Below are 12,392 nucleotides of genomic sequence, written 5' to 3'. Positions count from 1 at the left end.
AGCAGAAGGTCAGGCAGAAGAGAGGCAGGCCTGTCTCCTTAAGGCCCAAACGCTGAGGGCTTACACCTGCTGTCCATCCTGCTCTTTATAAGGCACACCTTGGCTGCAGCTTGTTGCTGACTGCAACGTCAGGCGTGGCTTTGTGTAGACCTAGTTTCCCTGCAGCATCTCTTTGACTGACCTCCTTGGCAATTGATCCCGGACCTCCACTGACCTCGCTTCTGGACTTCTGACTCGGCAAGTACGCTTCGGATAGGCCTGGCAGATTTACAACCCGACTGCTGGCTAAGGACTTTCCTTCCCTGCCAAAGACCCAGGAATTTCCAGCCCCCCCGACACTGCTGATGCAGTGTAGAGCTGACACTAATGTCTTTCAAAAATTCCATGTTCCTAGAAAACTAGCATATCAGGGAACAGGCTGGGCTAGAGCACTTCTCCTAGACATTTAGTTTTCAGTGGAAGTATTCAGTCACGTGAGCCCAATCTGCAGTCAGAAGTGGTACAGGCCAGGCACGGGTTTACCACCTTGCTGGTTATTTAGGCCCATAACATTGACTGTTGGTGACAGTTCGCTCCCAGCATCAAATTAAAATATTCCAACTTGTCAGCAGGCAGGATTTGTATTTCAGACTGAAGTTTCGCAGCAATACACATGATGAGTGAGGCATGTGCGTTCCAAGGGAGCTGTGCTGTTGCTCCAACTTAAAATGTTCGTCGTTGTTCAAGTGACCTGCCATCTGAGGGCTGCAAGTACCACTTCCCCAAGTGGGTATTACCCTAAAGCCAGAGCTAGCTGGCAGCCCACATGTGTATTTTTCATGTTATGATGATTGCATCAAATTACCCTTCAGTGTCTTGCCTTGTTTTAGATTGAAAGACCGCTGGATAGACTCTTCTCTTCTGTTGTCACAGTAGCAGAACAAAAGTACAGATCAACTTTATGGTGAGTCTTTTTGGGAAGGTGTTTTTTTTTCCAGGGGGGAGGACATAGTGATTTCTTAATTTGGATAACCTGTAAATGTAGAAAAAGAGATTGTTGTTGTAAACAGGGCCGGGGCAAGGCATGCCAGGGCCCTTTGGCACCAGCCTGCCCCGGCGCACGCATACACACTTGCACGCATGCCCCATCTACCTCTCCCTGAAGGGCCCCTCCTTAGGGTGGCTGGGTAGTGCTCCCTCGCAGAAGGGAGCACTACCCATCCACCCTAAGGAGGGGCCCTTCAGGGGCCCCTTGAGACCCAGGAGACCTCAACCAGGGCCCAACCTGGTCTCCCTCCGGCACCAGCCCTAGTTATAAATTCTTTAGTATAGTGATTTCAGATATTTAAAGCACTTCACATGCATTGGGCTGGTTAAGATGTAACACCTTACAGCACCATTTAGCGTTCCAAGAATGAGTGCTGTGAGCCTTGGGCTCGTTTATCCCCCACCCCGTTGCAGTTGCAAGGAGGAGTTCAGAAACCTTTTCTTCTGTTTTTGATTAAGTGCAGCCTGCTGTTTTGTCCCAACCCAGACAAACTGTGGTTAACAGGAACTTCCCTTCCCATTGGTCCATCCAGCTCAGTATTGCCCAATGCCGCCTAGCAGCATCGCTCCAGGATTTCAGGCAGGGGTCTCTCCCAGCCCTACCAGGCAATGCCATTGGGGACTGAACCTGGGCAATGTGCCTGCAAATCATGTGTTCTACCGGCGAGAGACCGGCCTTCCCAGGAATCTAAAGTGAGATCACAGTAGAGGCGGAATTCGAACCAGGGCTTTCTGATCTCCAGCTTCGTCTCACGGCAACTATGCTGGCCCAGCTCTTTGACATCTTTTTCAGTAGCAAGACTGGTTTTAGGAGGAGGAGTTGTTGTGTGAAAAGGGAGATGCTCGCGTAGAACCCTTTTTGTTTGCTCATTCCAAAACTATGGGGGATTTGGGTTCTACAGGCAGACCTAGTTCAATTGCTCTACTGCAACTGTTCCTAACACTTTACAATAAATGTTGTGTAGAAGCATCCCCTTTTGCACAGGCCATCTCTTAGTGGAGCTGTTATCTTCTTTAGTGCATTTGTAACTAAGCATATGCTGAAGGGTTCAGGTTTCCCTGCTGAAATATATGTCCATTGCTGCCATTGGGGAAGGGCTGTAGCTCAGTGATAGAGCACCTGCTTTGCGTGCAGAAGGTCCCAGCTTCAATGCCTGGCACCTCCAGGTAGGGTTGGGAGAGATTCCCTGCATGAAACCCTGGAGAGTTGCTGCCAGTCAGTGTAGACAATACTGAGCTAGATGAACCAGTGGGCCTGACTCAGTATAAGACAGCTTCCTAAGTTCCTAGGGCTGAGGGTCAGAGAGGAAACATCATTGCCACATCCCCCTAGCCTTGCCGTTGAGGCACTAGATGGGTTATAGCCAACTACGTTTTATTCAGAGTTGACCATTGCAATTAATGGATCTAAGTTAGTCACGCTCATTCATTTCAATGGGTCTACTCTGAGTATGGCTAACATTGGATACAATCCTTTTGGTCTCTCCTATATGCTCATTGAAACAGGTGGAACAGGATCCATAACTTGCTTCAATGAATGGTATGTACAGTCCCATCCTGGACGCTTCGGATGCCCAGAAAATCTCAGCATCCTTAGTCTGAGCTGCTCTTTCCATTCCTCCCACTGAGACGTTCCCCCAGACCTGTCTCTCACCAGCATTACCTACGACTGTTGCTCCCTTCTGGTGATAGACTTAAGAAGATGAGAAGAACCCTGTTAGATCAGGCCAGTGGCCAGTCCATCTAGTCCAGCATCCTGTCCTCACAGTAGCCAATCAGATGCCTATGGGAAGTCCGTAAGCAGGACCTGAATGCAACAGCACTCTCCTCTTTCCTGCTTCCTTGTGTGTCAAAGATGTACATGCACACAACCTAAACATATTTGTTCTGGCTCATATCCAGGACTGTGTGTACTTTCGGCTAAAAAAAAAAAAAATCAAAATCCTGGCCCCAGGTAAACCTTAGTGTGAGCCAAATAGAACTGTATTCTATAAACAATTAACAATTTACTAACAGGCAAAAAACCTTGCGGTTTAAGAACGTACCTATAGCCCACAGATATTTCTATCAAACTTTAAAAAGCAGGGAAATTGGGCAGCTAGAGTGAATGCACCAGGGGAGCAGGGGACCTGACCTCCTCTCTGAGATATTGTACTGCCCTACAAATTTGTCAAAATGCAAACACAGTTTGGGTTGGTCTTTCACAATCCAATCCACTTGCTGTGTAGCTTGGAAGAATTTGGTAACATGTGCCTCTGAGCATATGGGGAGGAGAAGGACAGGTTTGATCATTTGCATGTTTATTGAGTTCAGTGCGATTTACTCCCGTGCAATCATGCTTAGGATAGGTAAAACTGACGGGGGAGAGGGAAGGAGGGCTGGAGTGGGCAGGGGAGAAGGAAGGGGGGAGGGAGGGAGAGGAGAGGGGAAGGAGGGGAAAAGCAGGTCTGATCATTTGCATGCTTATTGAGTTCAATGGGATTTACTCCTATGCAGTCATGGTTAGGATAGGAAAAACTGACCATGGGGAGGGGGAGGGGGAGGAGGAAGGGGAAGGGGAAGGAGGGGATTGGAAGGGGATGGGGAGGGAGGGGCAAAGGAAGGGGGAGGGAAGGGGCAAGAGGGAGGGGATAGGAGGGAGAAGGGAGGGTGGGTTTGATCTAGGGTTGCCAGGCTCAGGGCCCAAGAATGATTATGTATCTTTAAGAGAAGAGAAAATTCAGCCAAGTGCAGGTTTTCTTGCAACGCTGTAATGGGAAAAACCACAAGGTGAAATTCTCCCTTCCCCTGCACAACTTTTAAAGATACAGAAGACCTCTTGGAGGCCGGGCCTGGCAACCCTAGTTTGATCATTTGCATACTTTTTGAATTCAGTGGGATTTATTTCTGTGCAATCATGTTTGAAAATGGAAATAGACTGCCTTCAAGTCGACCGAACTTATGGCGACCCTTTGAATGGAAAATGGTATTCAGAGGTGGTTTTACCATTGCCTTCCTTCCTTTGAGGCTGAGAGGCAGTGACTGGCCCAAGGTCACCCAGTCAGCTTCATGGCTGTGTGGGGATTCGAACTCTGGTCTCCCAGGTCCTAGTCCAACACTGACCCGGGGGAGGGGGAGGGGAGGAGATTGGGTGTGTGGGCACTGGGCAGAGGGGAAAACCCTTTCCGTTCCAAAAGGAAAACATTGTGAACAGTATGGTTGCTTTTCAGCATTTCCCTCACCTTCTTATTCTACAGCAGGCACATGTAGCCTCCCACCCAAAGCTATGCCTGGCCACATCCACACCTGGCCCTGTTCCCTTCACAGACCTTCAATCAGAGTGGCTGACTGTTAAACCATTCTCTCGGGAACAGGAGTCTCTTAGCACCCTTCACAAACTACACTTCCCAGGATTCTTTGAGGGAAGCCATGACTGTCTCAAGTGAAATCAAAGTCTAGTGTGGGTGTGGCCCCCTGATTAGGCAAGCCAAGCAGCTGTGAGGCTTTTAGAACACTGACAGTTGATTCTTACTGAGCATGCCCCGGTTGTTATAAGGTTCCAGCCAAAATTTCTTAAATTAATTAAAAATCAGCCAGGCATTTTTTAATCTTTTAAACTGCAGAAGATGAAAGTCAGAGTATGGGGCAAGGTCAGTATTAGGATTACAGGTACTCTGTGAACATGGCTGATTTTTAATGAATTTCTGCAGTTATGAGAACTCTGAGAGAAAAAAGTCCAAAAGGGCTCTGGGTTTTCCCCCCTGTTCTTTTTAGACTTTGAACTCTCTATGCTCTCTGACTGTTTTGTGTATCGCCATGAAAATGGAGAGGGTTGTTAAGCAAGCGTTTCTGAGTTAAGGCCTATAAGTTTTGTAAGGTTTTGTTTTGAAATGAGCTTATAGGAAGCATCAGAATGGCATGGGGGGTATTTTCAATTTAACATTGCAGAATGTGAAAAATCCACGCTGGCTATAGTATACAGCCACTCTTGTGGCTGTATAATTTTTTTATCCTTTTCATATGAATCATTTCTAATTGGCCTACTCGGGACATGACCCCACCTCCCCGCAAACAGATCCAGACCTTGTCCCTCATCTCTTCTTGTTCAGTTCGGCTCTGTAAAGACTTAGGCCCATCTTGGGGGGCCTCAAATCCAGGAAAAAAGCACAAGGCCCAGTCCCATTGCCTGGTATAAGTTATTTATTGTATATATATTAGAAGATTAGTATCCTGCCTGCCTTTCAAAATAAATTCAGGGTAGTTAAAGCAAAGTAAATTTAAAACAAATATACAGTACTGTGGTGGGGTGGTAGAATCCAACCAAGGAAAAAACACCAAAGCAGTAGGGGGGGAAAGCCAGCAGTAATCTAGTTGCCAACTCCCCAGTGACCTTTCTAAGGACCTGTGTTGTTAACAAGTGGCAAAACAGTAAGCAATGAAGAAGCCAGGTAGGGAGAGCATTCCGTGCCACGGGTGCCACAATCAAAAAGGCCCTGTCTCTCATGTACATCCACCAAACTTCAGATAGCAGGGGAATGGGATGCAGAGGAGCACCTCTGATGATTTGAGTGTGCCTGGGTGCATGGGCGAGATGGTACATATAGGAAGAGAATATCCTTCAGGTAGCCGAAGGACAGCCAGTGGTTCAGATAGGTTGAACGTCCATCTTGATAAGATGCAGATTGGAAGTGGAGCTTTGTTGACAGACACCTGTTACATTTAGTCCACATTTCATCCTAGAACAAGCAAACATCACATGTCAGGATTTCTTTTGGAGTTTGGTAGCATGGCAGTTTCTAAACTGTTCTCTCCCCCCATCCCCTCATCTGTTCTGTTCTTCTCTTTTCCAGGGAAAAGTCAAAGAAATTAGCAGAACAAGCTGCAGCTATTGCCTGTTTAAGGACCCTTGGCCTCCCAGAGGGGAAACGGAATGAAGAAGCAAATCACTTGGTTAACAAACGCAAGAGGCAACACCAGGAACCCTTGGACAATGGAGAACACAGAAAGAACCTTGCAGCAGAAGCTGCTTGTAAGAAACCTCATTTTCCTCCAGGAGCATCTAATGCCAATGTTTCATAAGTGCCACAATAGTGCAAAAGCAACCATTGCTCAGCTGTGCAGCTATCGATTCCCCCCTGCCCCCCGCACCCTTAATTTTTTCTGGATGCAGTCAGCTGGAACAGGTAAATGTGGCTTTTGCATCACGTCATGTATGATAGCGTTGGCTCTGTTCTACTCTTCTTTTGGTGCCTTTCAGTTTCGACAAATATGCAACTTGCCGTTTCATTGAGAAAAGATTGGCTCAGTACTGAATTCCCTTTTACAGGAAATGTATGTGAATGCGGGCCAGTGGCGAGGGGAAAAGGTTAATGTGTATGTTTAAACAGTCCTGCAACGTTCTGGTTGGAAATTCCTCATCTTAACTCAGCAGTCTGTAGACATAACACTTGACAGCTTGCCAGGGGTTCCCTCTTTGGGAAGAGCACAGGGACCCAACTGAGCTCAAGCACAGCAACCCAAATGGCAGAGAGGTTTCAAAACTATCTATTTCATGTCAGATGTTTGGCTGCCAACTGGTGATAATCTTAATGCAGATTTGTAGCCAAGGAGGGAGGGTGGCCAGAGTTGAAGCAGAAGCTGCAGTACAGTTTTCCTTACATTTTACAGCAGGGTTAACCAACATGGTGCCCTCTGGATGTGGTTGGACTACAACTCAGCCCTGCCAGCATGGCCATGGATGTTGGGAGCTCTAACATCTGGAGGGCACCGTGTTGGCTGCCCCTGTTTTCCAGAATGTATCTTTTTTTAAAAAAAAAAATGATGCTTTGGATCTTCATTTTTAAAAAAAATTGTACCTCTCATTATTGGTCTGTCTTCTCCAAATGTCAATAAAAATATATCTCATCTCCTAAACAATTATTTTAGTTTGCTCTGCCTTGGCACTTTCTTATGTTTATATCATATTCTGGTCCAAAGTGGGGGACAAAAGGCATCATCTGAATCCATTTTATTCAGATGATCGCCTTGCATTTTTTTAATAGAATATTTCTATACCAGAAACTTTCCCATCATTATCAAGAAACTTAGGATGGAGCTTTGCAGGAGCTGGCACAGTTCCAGATTGCTCCCACAGCGTTCTGTGGGGCAGAACAAATGAGATACCTTCTGGGTCACAGTTATGGCATGGAGGCAGGGAAGCCTGAATGGCACAGAGAGCCTCCAGTGGATGAAAGCTGGGTCACCCAGTATCAAGGATGAAGGGACACAATGATGCCCTCAAGCGGAACTGAAAGTGCTGTTTTACTTGGGGCTGGCTTGCAGGCCTCCCACAGCCATCTGCTTGGCCACTGGGAAAACAGGATGCTGGACTAGATGGGCATTTGGCCTGATTCAGCCGGGCTCTTATTATGTTCCGGTATAATGCTTTACTCCCCCCCCCCTCCATATAAATGAATGACAGCCATTCATTTACATGGGAGACAGGACAGGATTGTGCTTGGGGACCTGACTAGGTGGTGATTCCCTGTGTCTGGGGCAGTCCCCTGCCACCGGCTGTGTCTCAGACGACATCCCATTTCTTTGGTCTCCTAGAACTTTTGTGGGAGCCATTTAGAACTGAGAGAGATTTCCTTCAATGTTCTGCTTTTATTGGGTTTTTTACAGAAGTGTTGCGTCTTGTTGGTACCTAGAAAGACAGTTTAGTCCTTGTCAACTAAACCAACTGTAGTGTATTCAGGGTGTGTGTGAGTTGTTGTACTCCTTGTAAACAGCAGAGGGCAGCGTGTACCACAGGTCCATGGCCCAGCTGCGTGCTACTAGAGTAGTGAACCAAGAGCAGCGGAGGCCACTTTCTGGATGAGCCTGTACCCAAGTTACTTCTGCTTCTACTTCAACATGGCTACTGGTCTTTCTGTCACGCTCACAACAGCTGTCACACTTCAGCTTGCCAGCAAACAGAAGTCCAGCGCAGCAAAAACATCAATGATCTCCTTCTGATTCATGCGTGAAAACTTGGTCAGCGCCAAATATGCGCAATTGATTTAATCTGAGCATTGATTTTGAGAGACTGGGAGTTTCTGGGCACCGAATTTGTATTGTTGGTGTGCGTGTGCAGTTTCAGGAAGGACTCCCTTTGAATGTTACCATCTGTTACCTGGTTTGGCCAGCAAAGGTCCAAAGAGAGATGTTCCCAGCACTCCCCTCCCCTCACCACACACACGATTATGGACTGCCGTCCCACCAAAGTCTATGCTTTAAGCACCTTTCGAAAGCATTGTAAGGCCCCCTACCTGTTTGGTCTCGCCGTTAGAGACCTGGGGACTAACTGCGGCGTTCCAGACTTCTCCAGCCCTTGGCGCTCTTCCCAGGCCACCCGCCTCGTTGGCCTTCCTTTTCACCCCTCTTGAGTGTTTTTGCCTGGCGAGAAAGTATCGCCGAACACCGATGATGCGTCTTGCTTGCCTAAATGGAGGAAAGAGGTTTGCATCAGTTTGTGTGTGCAGAAACCAGCCTAATGTGCAAAGATAAAATTTGCATTTGTTGCCTTGCCCACTTTTGCCTTTGGCCCCACTCACCCCTGGCATGTGGCCCCCGGAAGGGGGTGTGGCCCTCAGGTTGAAAAAGGTTCCCCATCCTTGCATTAGAGCTCAGGATTGCCCAGAAATGGTGTGGAAGCTACATCTCAGTCCATTCTGCTTTTCTGTTTTTTTTACTGCCCCAGCCCCTGAGATGGCATAGGCTGCAAATCTAAACAAGTAAACAAAGGGGAACCAGACAAGCTCCTCTGAAACGAATGCCCTCTCAAAGATCTCTGGGCAGGTGATGCTGCCATCCCTCCCGTGCCCACCTCTGCACATCCTGTCTGTTTGAAATGCACGTCTGAAGAGCTCATACGTGCCCTCTGGCCTTAGATACTCCTGCATTGGGGACTCCCTTCTCCGGAGGAAATGTCAGTGGAACGATTTTTGGAATGTCCCAGGCTTCACGCCAAGCCCTGCCCTGGAATGTCGGGCCAAGTGCTGTAGGGATAGCGAAACTCCCAGCCCTCCCCAGTGTGGCAGTTTCAGAATACCGGCAAAGGCAGCCACATGGCAGCTCAGCTGCTCTCCGCTTCAGCCTTCAAAAATGCTTGGGTGGTTTTTCTTCCTTTTTCTTTTTTTAACTTACCCACTGTGACCTGCAGCGCAAGCACGGCTTTGCGAAGGCTTTCAGTGGGCCTGCCGTGTGATGAAGAGACAGGTGCTAGCTTGTTAAAGGAGTTCTCATTCACAAAAGAGTTTTGTCACCAGTTGTGACTACCAAAAGTCACAATGGGAAAACAGGTGGCCGGGATGGTTAACTGGAACACACGGCAGCCCAGTTATCACAGCCAAAAGGACCTTGTTTGAGTTAGTGGCTGTTATCTGGCTGGGACTAGCTCCTGACCTGCTCAAAGCACAACTTCTGTGAGCTTGGTATTTCTTACTTACCCACCCACCCCCATGAAGGCTGAATGCAGAGAAGCAGTGAGCTCTTACGGCAAAGTCCACTTGAAGGGCTTCTATCTATGCAGCTTGAGAAGGCAAGCTTGAACTTTTGTCAGTTTCAAACCAAGTGGATTGCTTCTAGTTCTCAAGATTCCCACCTCTTTGTTTTGACTGTTAGGCTTCTTGCCCACCTTTTACCAGAACCTAGGGTGCGTTACAATAATAAAATATACAATTATAAAAACTAAAACCATTCCAACCATAAAACAAGAAAAGCAATGAAACAAATGAAAATAATTCCAAACATAAAAGCAACACAAGCATTTAAAAACAATTCCATATATAGCTAAAAAATACAATACTTAAAAACTAGTTACATTTGAACACACTGTACAAAAAAGTCTAAGGAATGTTGATTATTCAACAGGGTATACAATTAGGGCAGTTTCCACCTAAGCAGTTCCACTAGCGCAAGGAATTTTTAGCTGTACAATGGGACTTCCCTGCCCTCTTCTCCCCCTGCACCCCTTGTAAATCTGCTTCCGAGGGTTGGGGGAAACCCCAGAACAGATTTAGAGGGTGCGCAGGGAGAGGAGGGGGAAGTTCCATTGTGCAGCTAAAAATTCCCTGCACTAGTGGGATACTGTCCTTAATGTTTAAGAGAACTACCGCCAAGTTCTGGGAGGTGGGGGTGGTACCAAACCCAATGATGTACTGAACATGTAACTTTCAAGTTTATGAAACAAATTTTATAGCTACAGAAACTTAAAAATAAGCCGCTTGATGGGTCAGTGGTATCTCAACCCTTACTGTTGCCTCCTCACAGTTTGGGACTGTGGACCAACGAAAACTAATATTGTTGATCTTTTGCCCTTGATATGAGTATAAAAAAGGCTTCTTTAAAAACAATTAGTTTACTAGATTTACAGTATATCTCACCTTTCCTCCAAGGAGCTCAAGGCATTGTACATGGTTCTCCTTCCTCTCTGTTTTATCCTCACAACAACCCTGTGAGGTTAGGTTAGATTGGGAGGCAGTGACTGGGGCAAGGTCACCCAGTAAGCTTCATGGCTGAGTAGCGATTTGAACTTGGGTCTGCCAGGTCCAAATCTGCCTCTAACGACTACAACACATTGGCTTTTAAATGTTGACACCACATTGTACCGTTGTTGTTTTACTATAGTGGTCTGAGAGGCAGGATATTATTTTCAGTGTGTTTATATGCAAAATGGTGATGGCTGTGATACTGGACCATTGCAGAAAAGCAGTTTATGGTTGAAAGGCATTTGATGGTTGTTATAAAGAATTTGATTTTGGTTTATTCCAGCAATGCATCAAGCTGTTTTGTCTTTATTTTTTGTAATAAATTTTGTTTTACATCCACTTGAAAGACAAATGTTAAATGCATGAGGTTGTATCCAACTTAGTGCTAAGTCAGGGTCCCAGCAACGCAAGGATCTCCTCCGGACATGTCCACTAAATCTGTTGTAGGGTTCCCCAAGCTGTCCAGAGCAGATTTGGAGAGAGTGCTGGGAGTACACTCAGATGTGGAGAATAGAGAAGGCCCTGGTTGCACTAGCGGTCATCTTGCACTGATGGAACCAGTCAATTGAATACTGCCATTCTTTTTAATTAAACCAGAACTGTCACTAGAAGCTAAAATGATGAAACTGAGGTTATCATACTTTGGACACATCATGAGAAGACAGTATTCACTAGAAAAGACAATAATGTTGGGAAAAACAGAAGGGAGTAGAAAAAGAGGAAGGCCAAACAAGAGATGGATTGATTCCATCAAGGAAGCCACAGACCTGAACTTACAAGATCTGAGCAGGGTGGTTCATGACAGATGCTCTTGGAGGTCGCTGATTCATAGGGTCGCCATAAGTCGCAGTCGACTTGAAGGCACATAACAGCAGCAACAACAAACGCTCCTGTTTTCTGTTTTTGTTGCTGGGGTTAATTTTCCTTTTGGTTTTCCCTATTTGTTGATTATTTGTCATATGTTGTGTTAGGCTGTGTTTCATCACAAGAGCTCCTTGTCTGATTTCTTTTTCATTTTTTCTTTCTGCTTGTGTTTTGGCCCTGGATATATGCACACTGTTGTTCCCTGTAGCCTTTTGCACATTTAGGGGTCCCCCCCATTGCTGAGTACCTGGGATCCAGCTGAAATGGAGGTTCCCTGAAAGGGAGGCTTGGTCAGACAGGCAGAGTGCTTGGAGTTACGACAGCAGCTTTAATAGTCTTCACTTTAGTGGTGTGTGAACATGGCAGTGGCCTCAGGGTTTATATGACTGTTCAAAATGTGTTCGATCAATAACTCACAGTGGGAATGGTTTCCTTGTTGATATTATTCTCTTGCTTAAACTGAGAAATTTTCCGCTTGGCTCTAGCAAGGTGCACTAGGAAGAGTCTCCTCTTTTGATAACAGGAATAACTCTAGATTTGACACACACACACACACACACACACACACACACACACACACACACACATTTTCACTCTCTCTCTCTCTCTCTCTCTCCTGCTTTCTGGAATCAATTCTCACACAAACGCTCTGTGATAAAGTTGAAAAGCAAGCTTGAAAATTGTTTCCAATATGTTGGTAGGGATGGAAAGATCTGTCAATTTCAGTTCTCTCAGTTTCTCATTTTTCTAATCTTAAATTTGGTTCTGCAGCAATTTGTGATTTTTTAAAAAATCCTCATGAAAATTCTTCAGCATTTTAGTGTGAATTTCTTCTAATAAATACATTTTATATGCAGTTTTGACTAATGTAGACATTTTTGCAAGCAATTTATCCTAATATAATGTATATTTTGCTTTCATGAAAATATTCATTTTTATGCACACTTTCCCCTAATATGTGCATTTTTAAAACATTGCTTGGTTGGCGAACTGCATCACAAAATTCGGATAAGG

General features: G+C 45.9%; 1 protein-coding gene across 5 annotated transcripts in view; it reads left to right on the top strand.

The window, feature by feature from the left end:
- Positions 1–12,121, top strand: part of DUS2 (dihydrouridine synthase 2) — a 49,807-nt gene extending 37,686 nt beyond the window's left edge. For 4 of the 5 annotated variants that reach the window (XM_061594202.1, XM_061594201.1, XM_061594204.1 and 1 more), the window contains 2 exons: positions 870–943; positions 5,856–12,120. In XM_061594202.1, the coding sequence (XP_061450186.1) occupies positions 870–943; positions 5,856–6,084 (303 nt within the window). In that variant the 3' untranslated portion in view covers positions 6,085–12,120. Of the gene's footprint in view, positions 1–869; positions 944–5,855 lie in introns of all 5 variants that reach the window. The other variant, XM_061594206.1, reaches the window with a different exon arrangement.
- Positions 12,122–12,392: the final 271 nt, after the last annotated feature.

The sequence above is a fragment of the Rhineura floridana genome, chromosome 13 (genome assembly GCF_030035675.1).
Source record: "Rhineura floridana isolate rRhiFlo1 chromosome 13, rRhiFlo1.hap2, whole genome shotgun sequence".
NCBI classification, from domain to species: Eukaryota; Metazoa; Chordata; class Lepidosauria; order Squamata; family Rhineuridae; genus Rhineura; species Rhineura floridana.
This window is presented reverse-complemented; position numbering and strand designations above follow the sequence as displayed.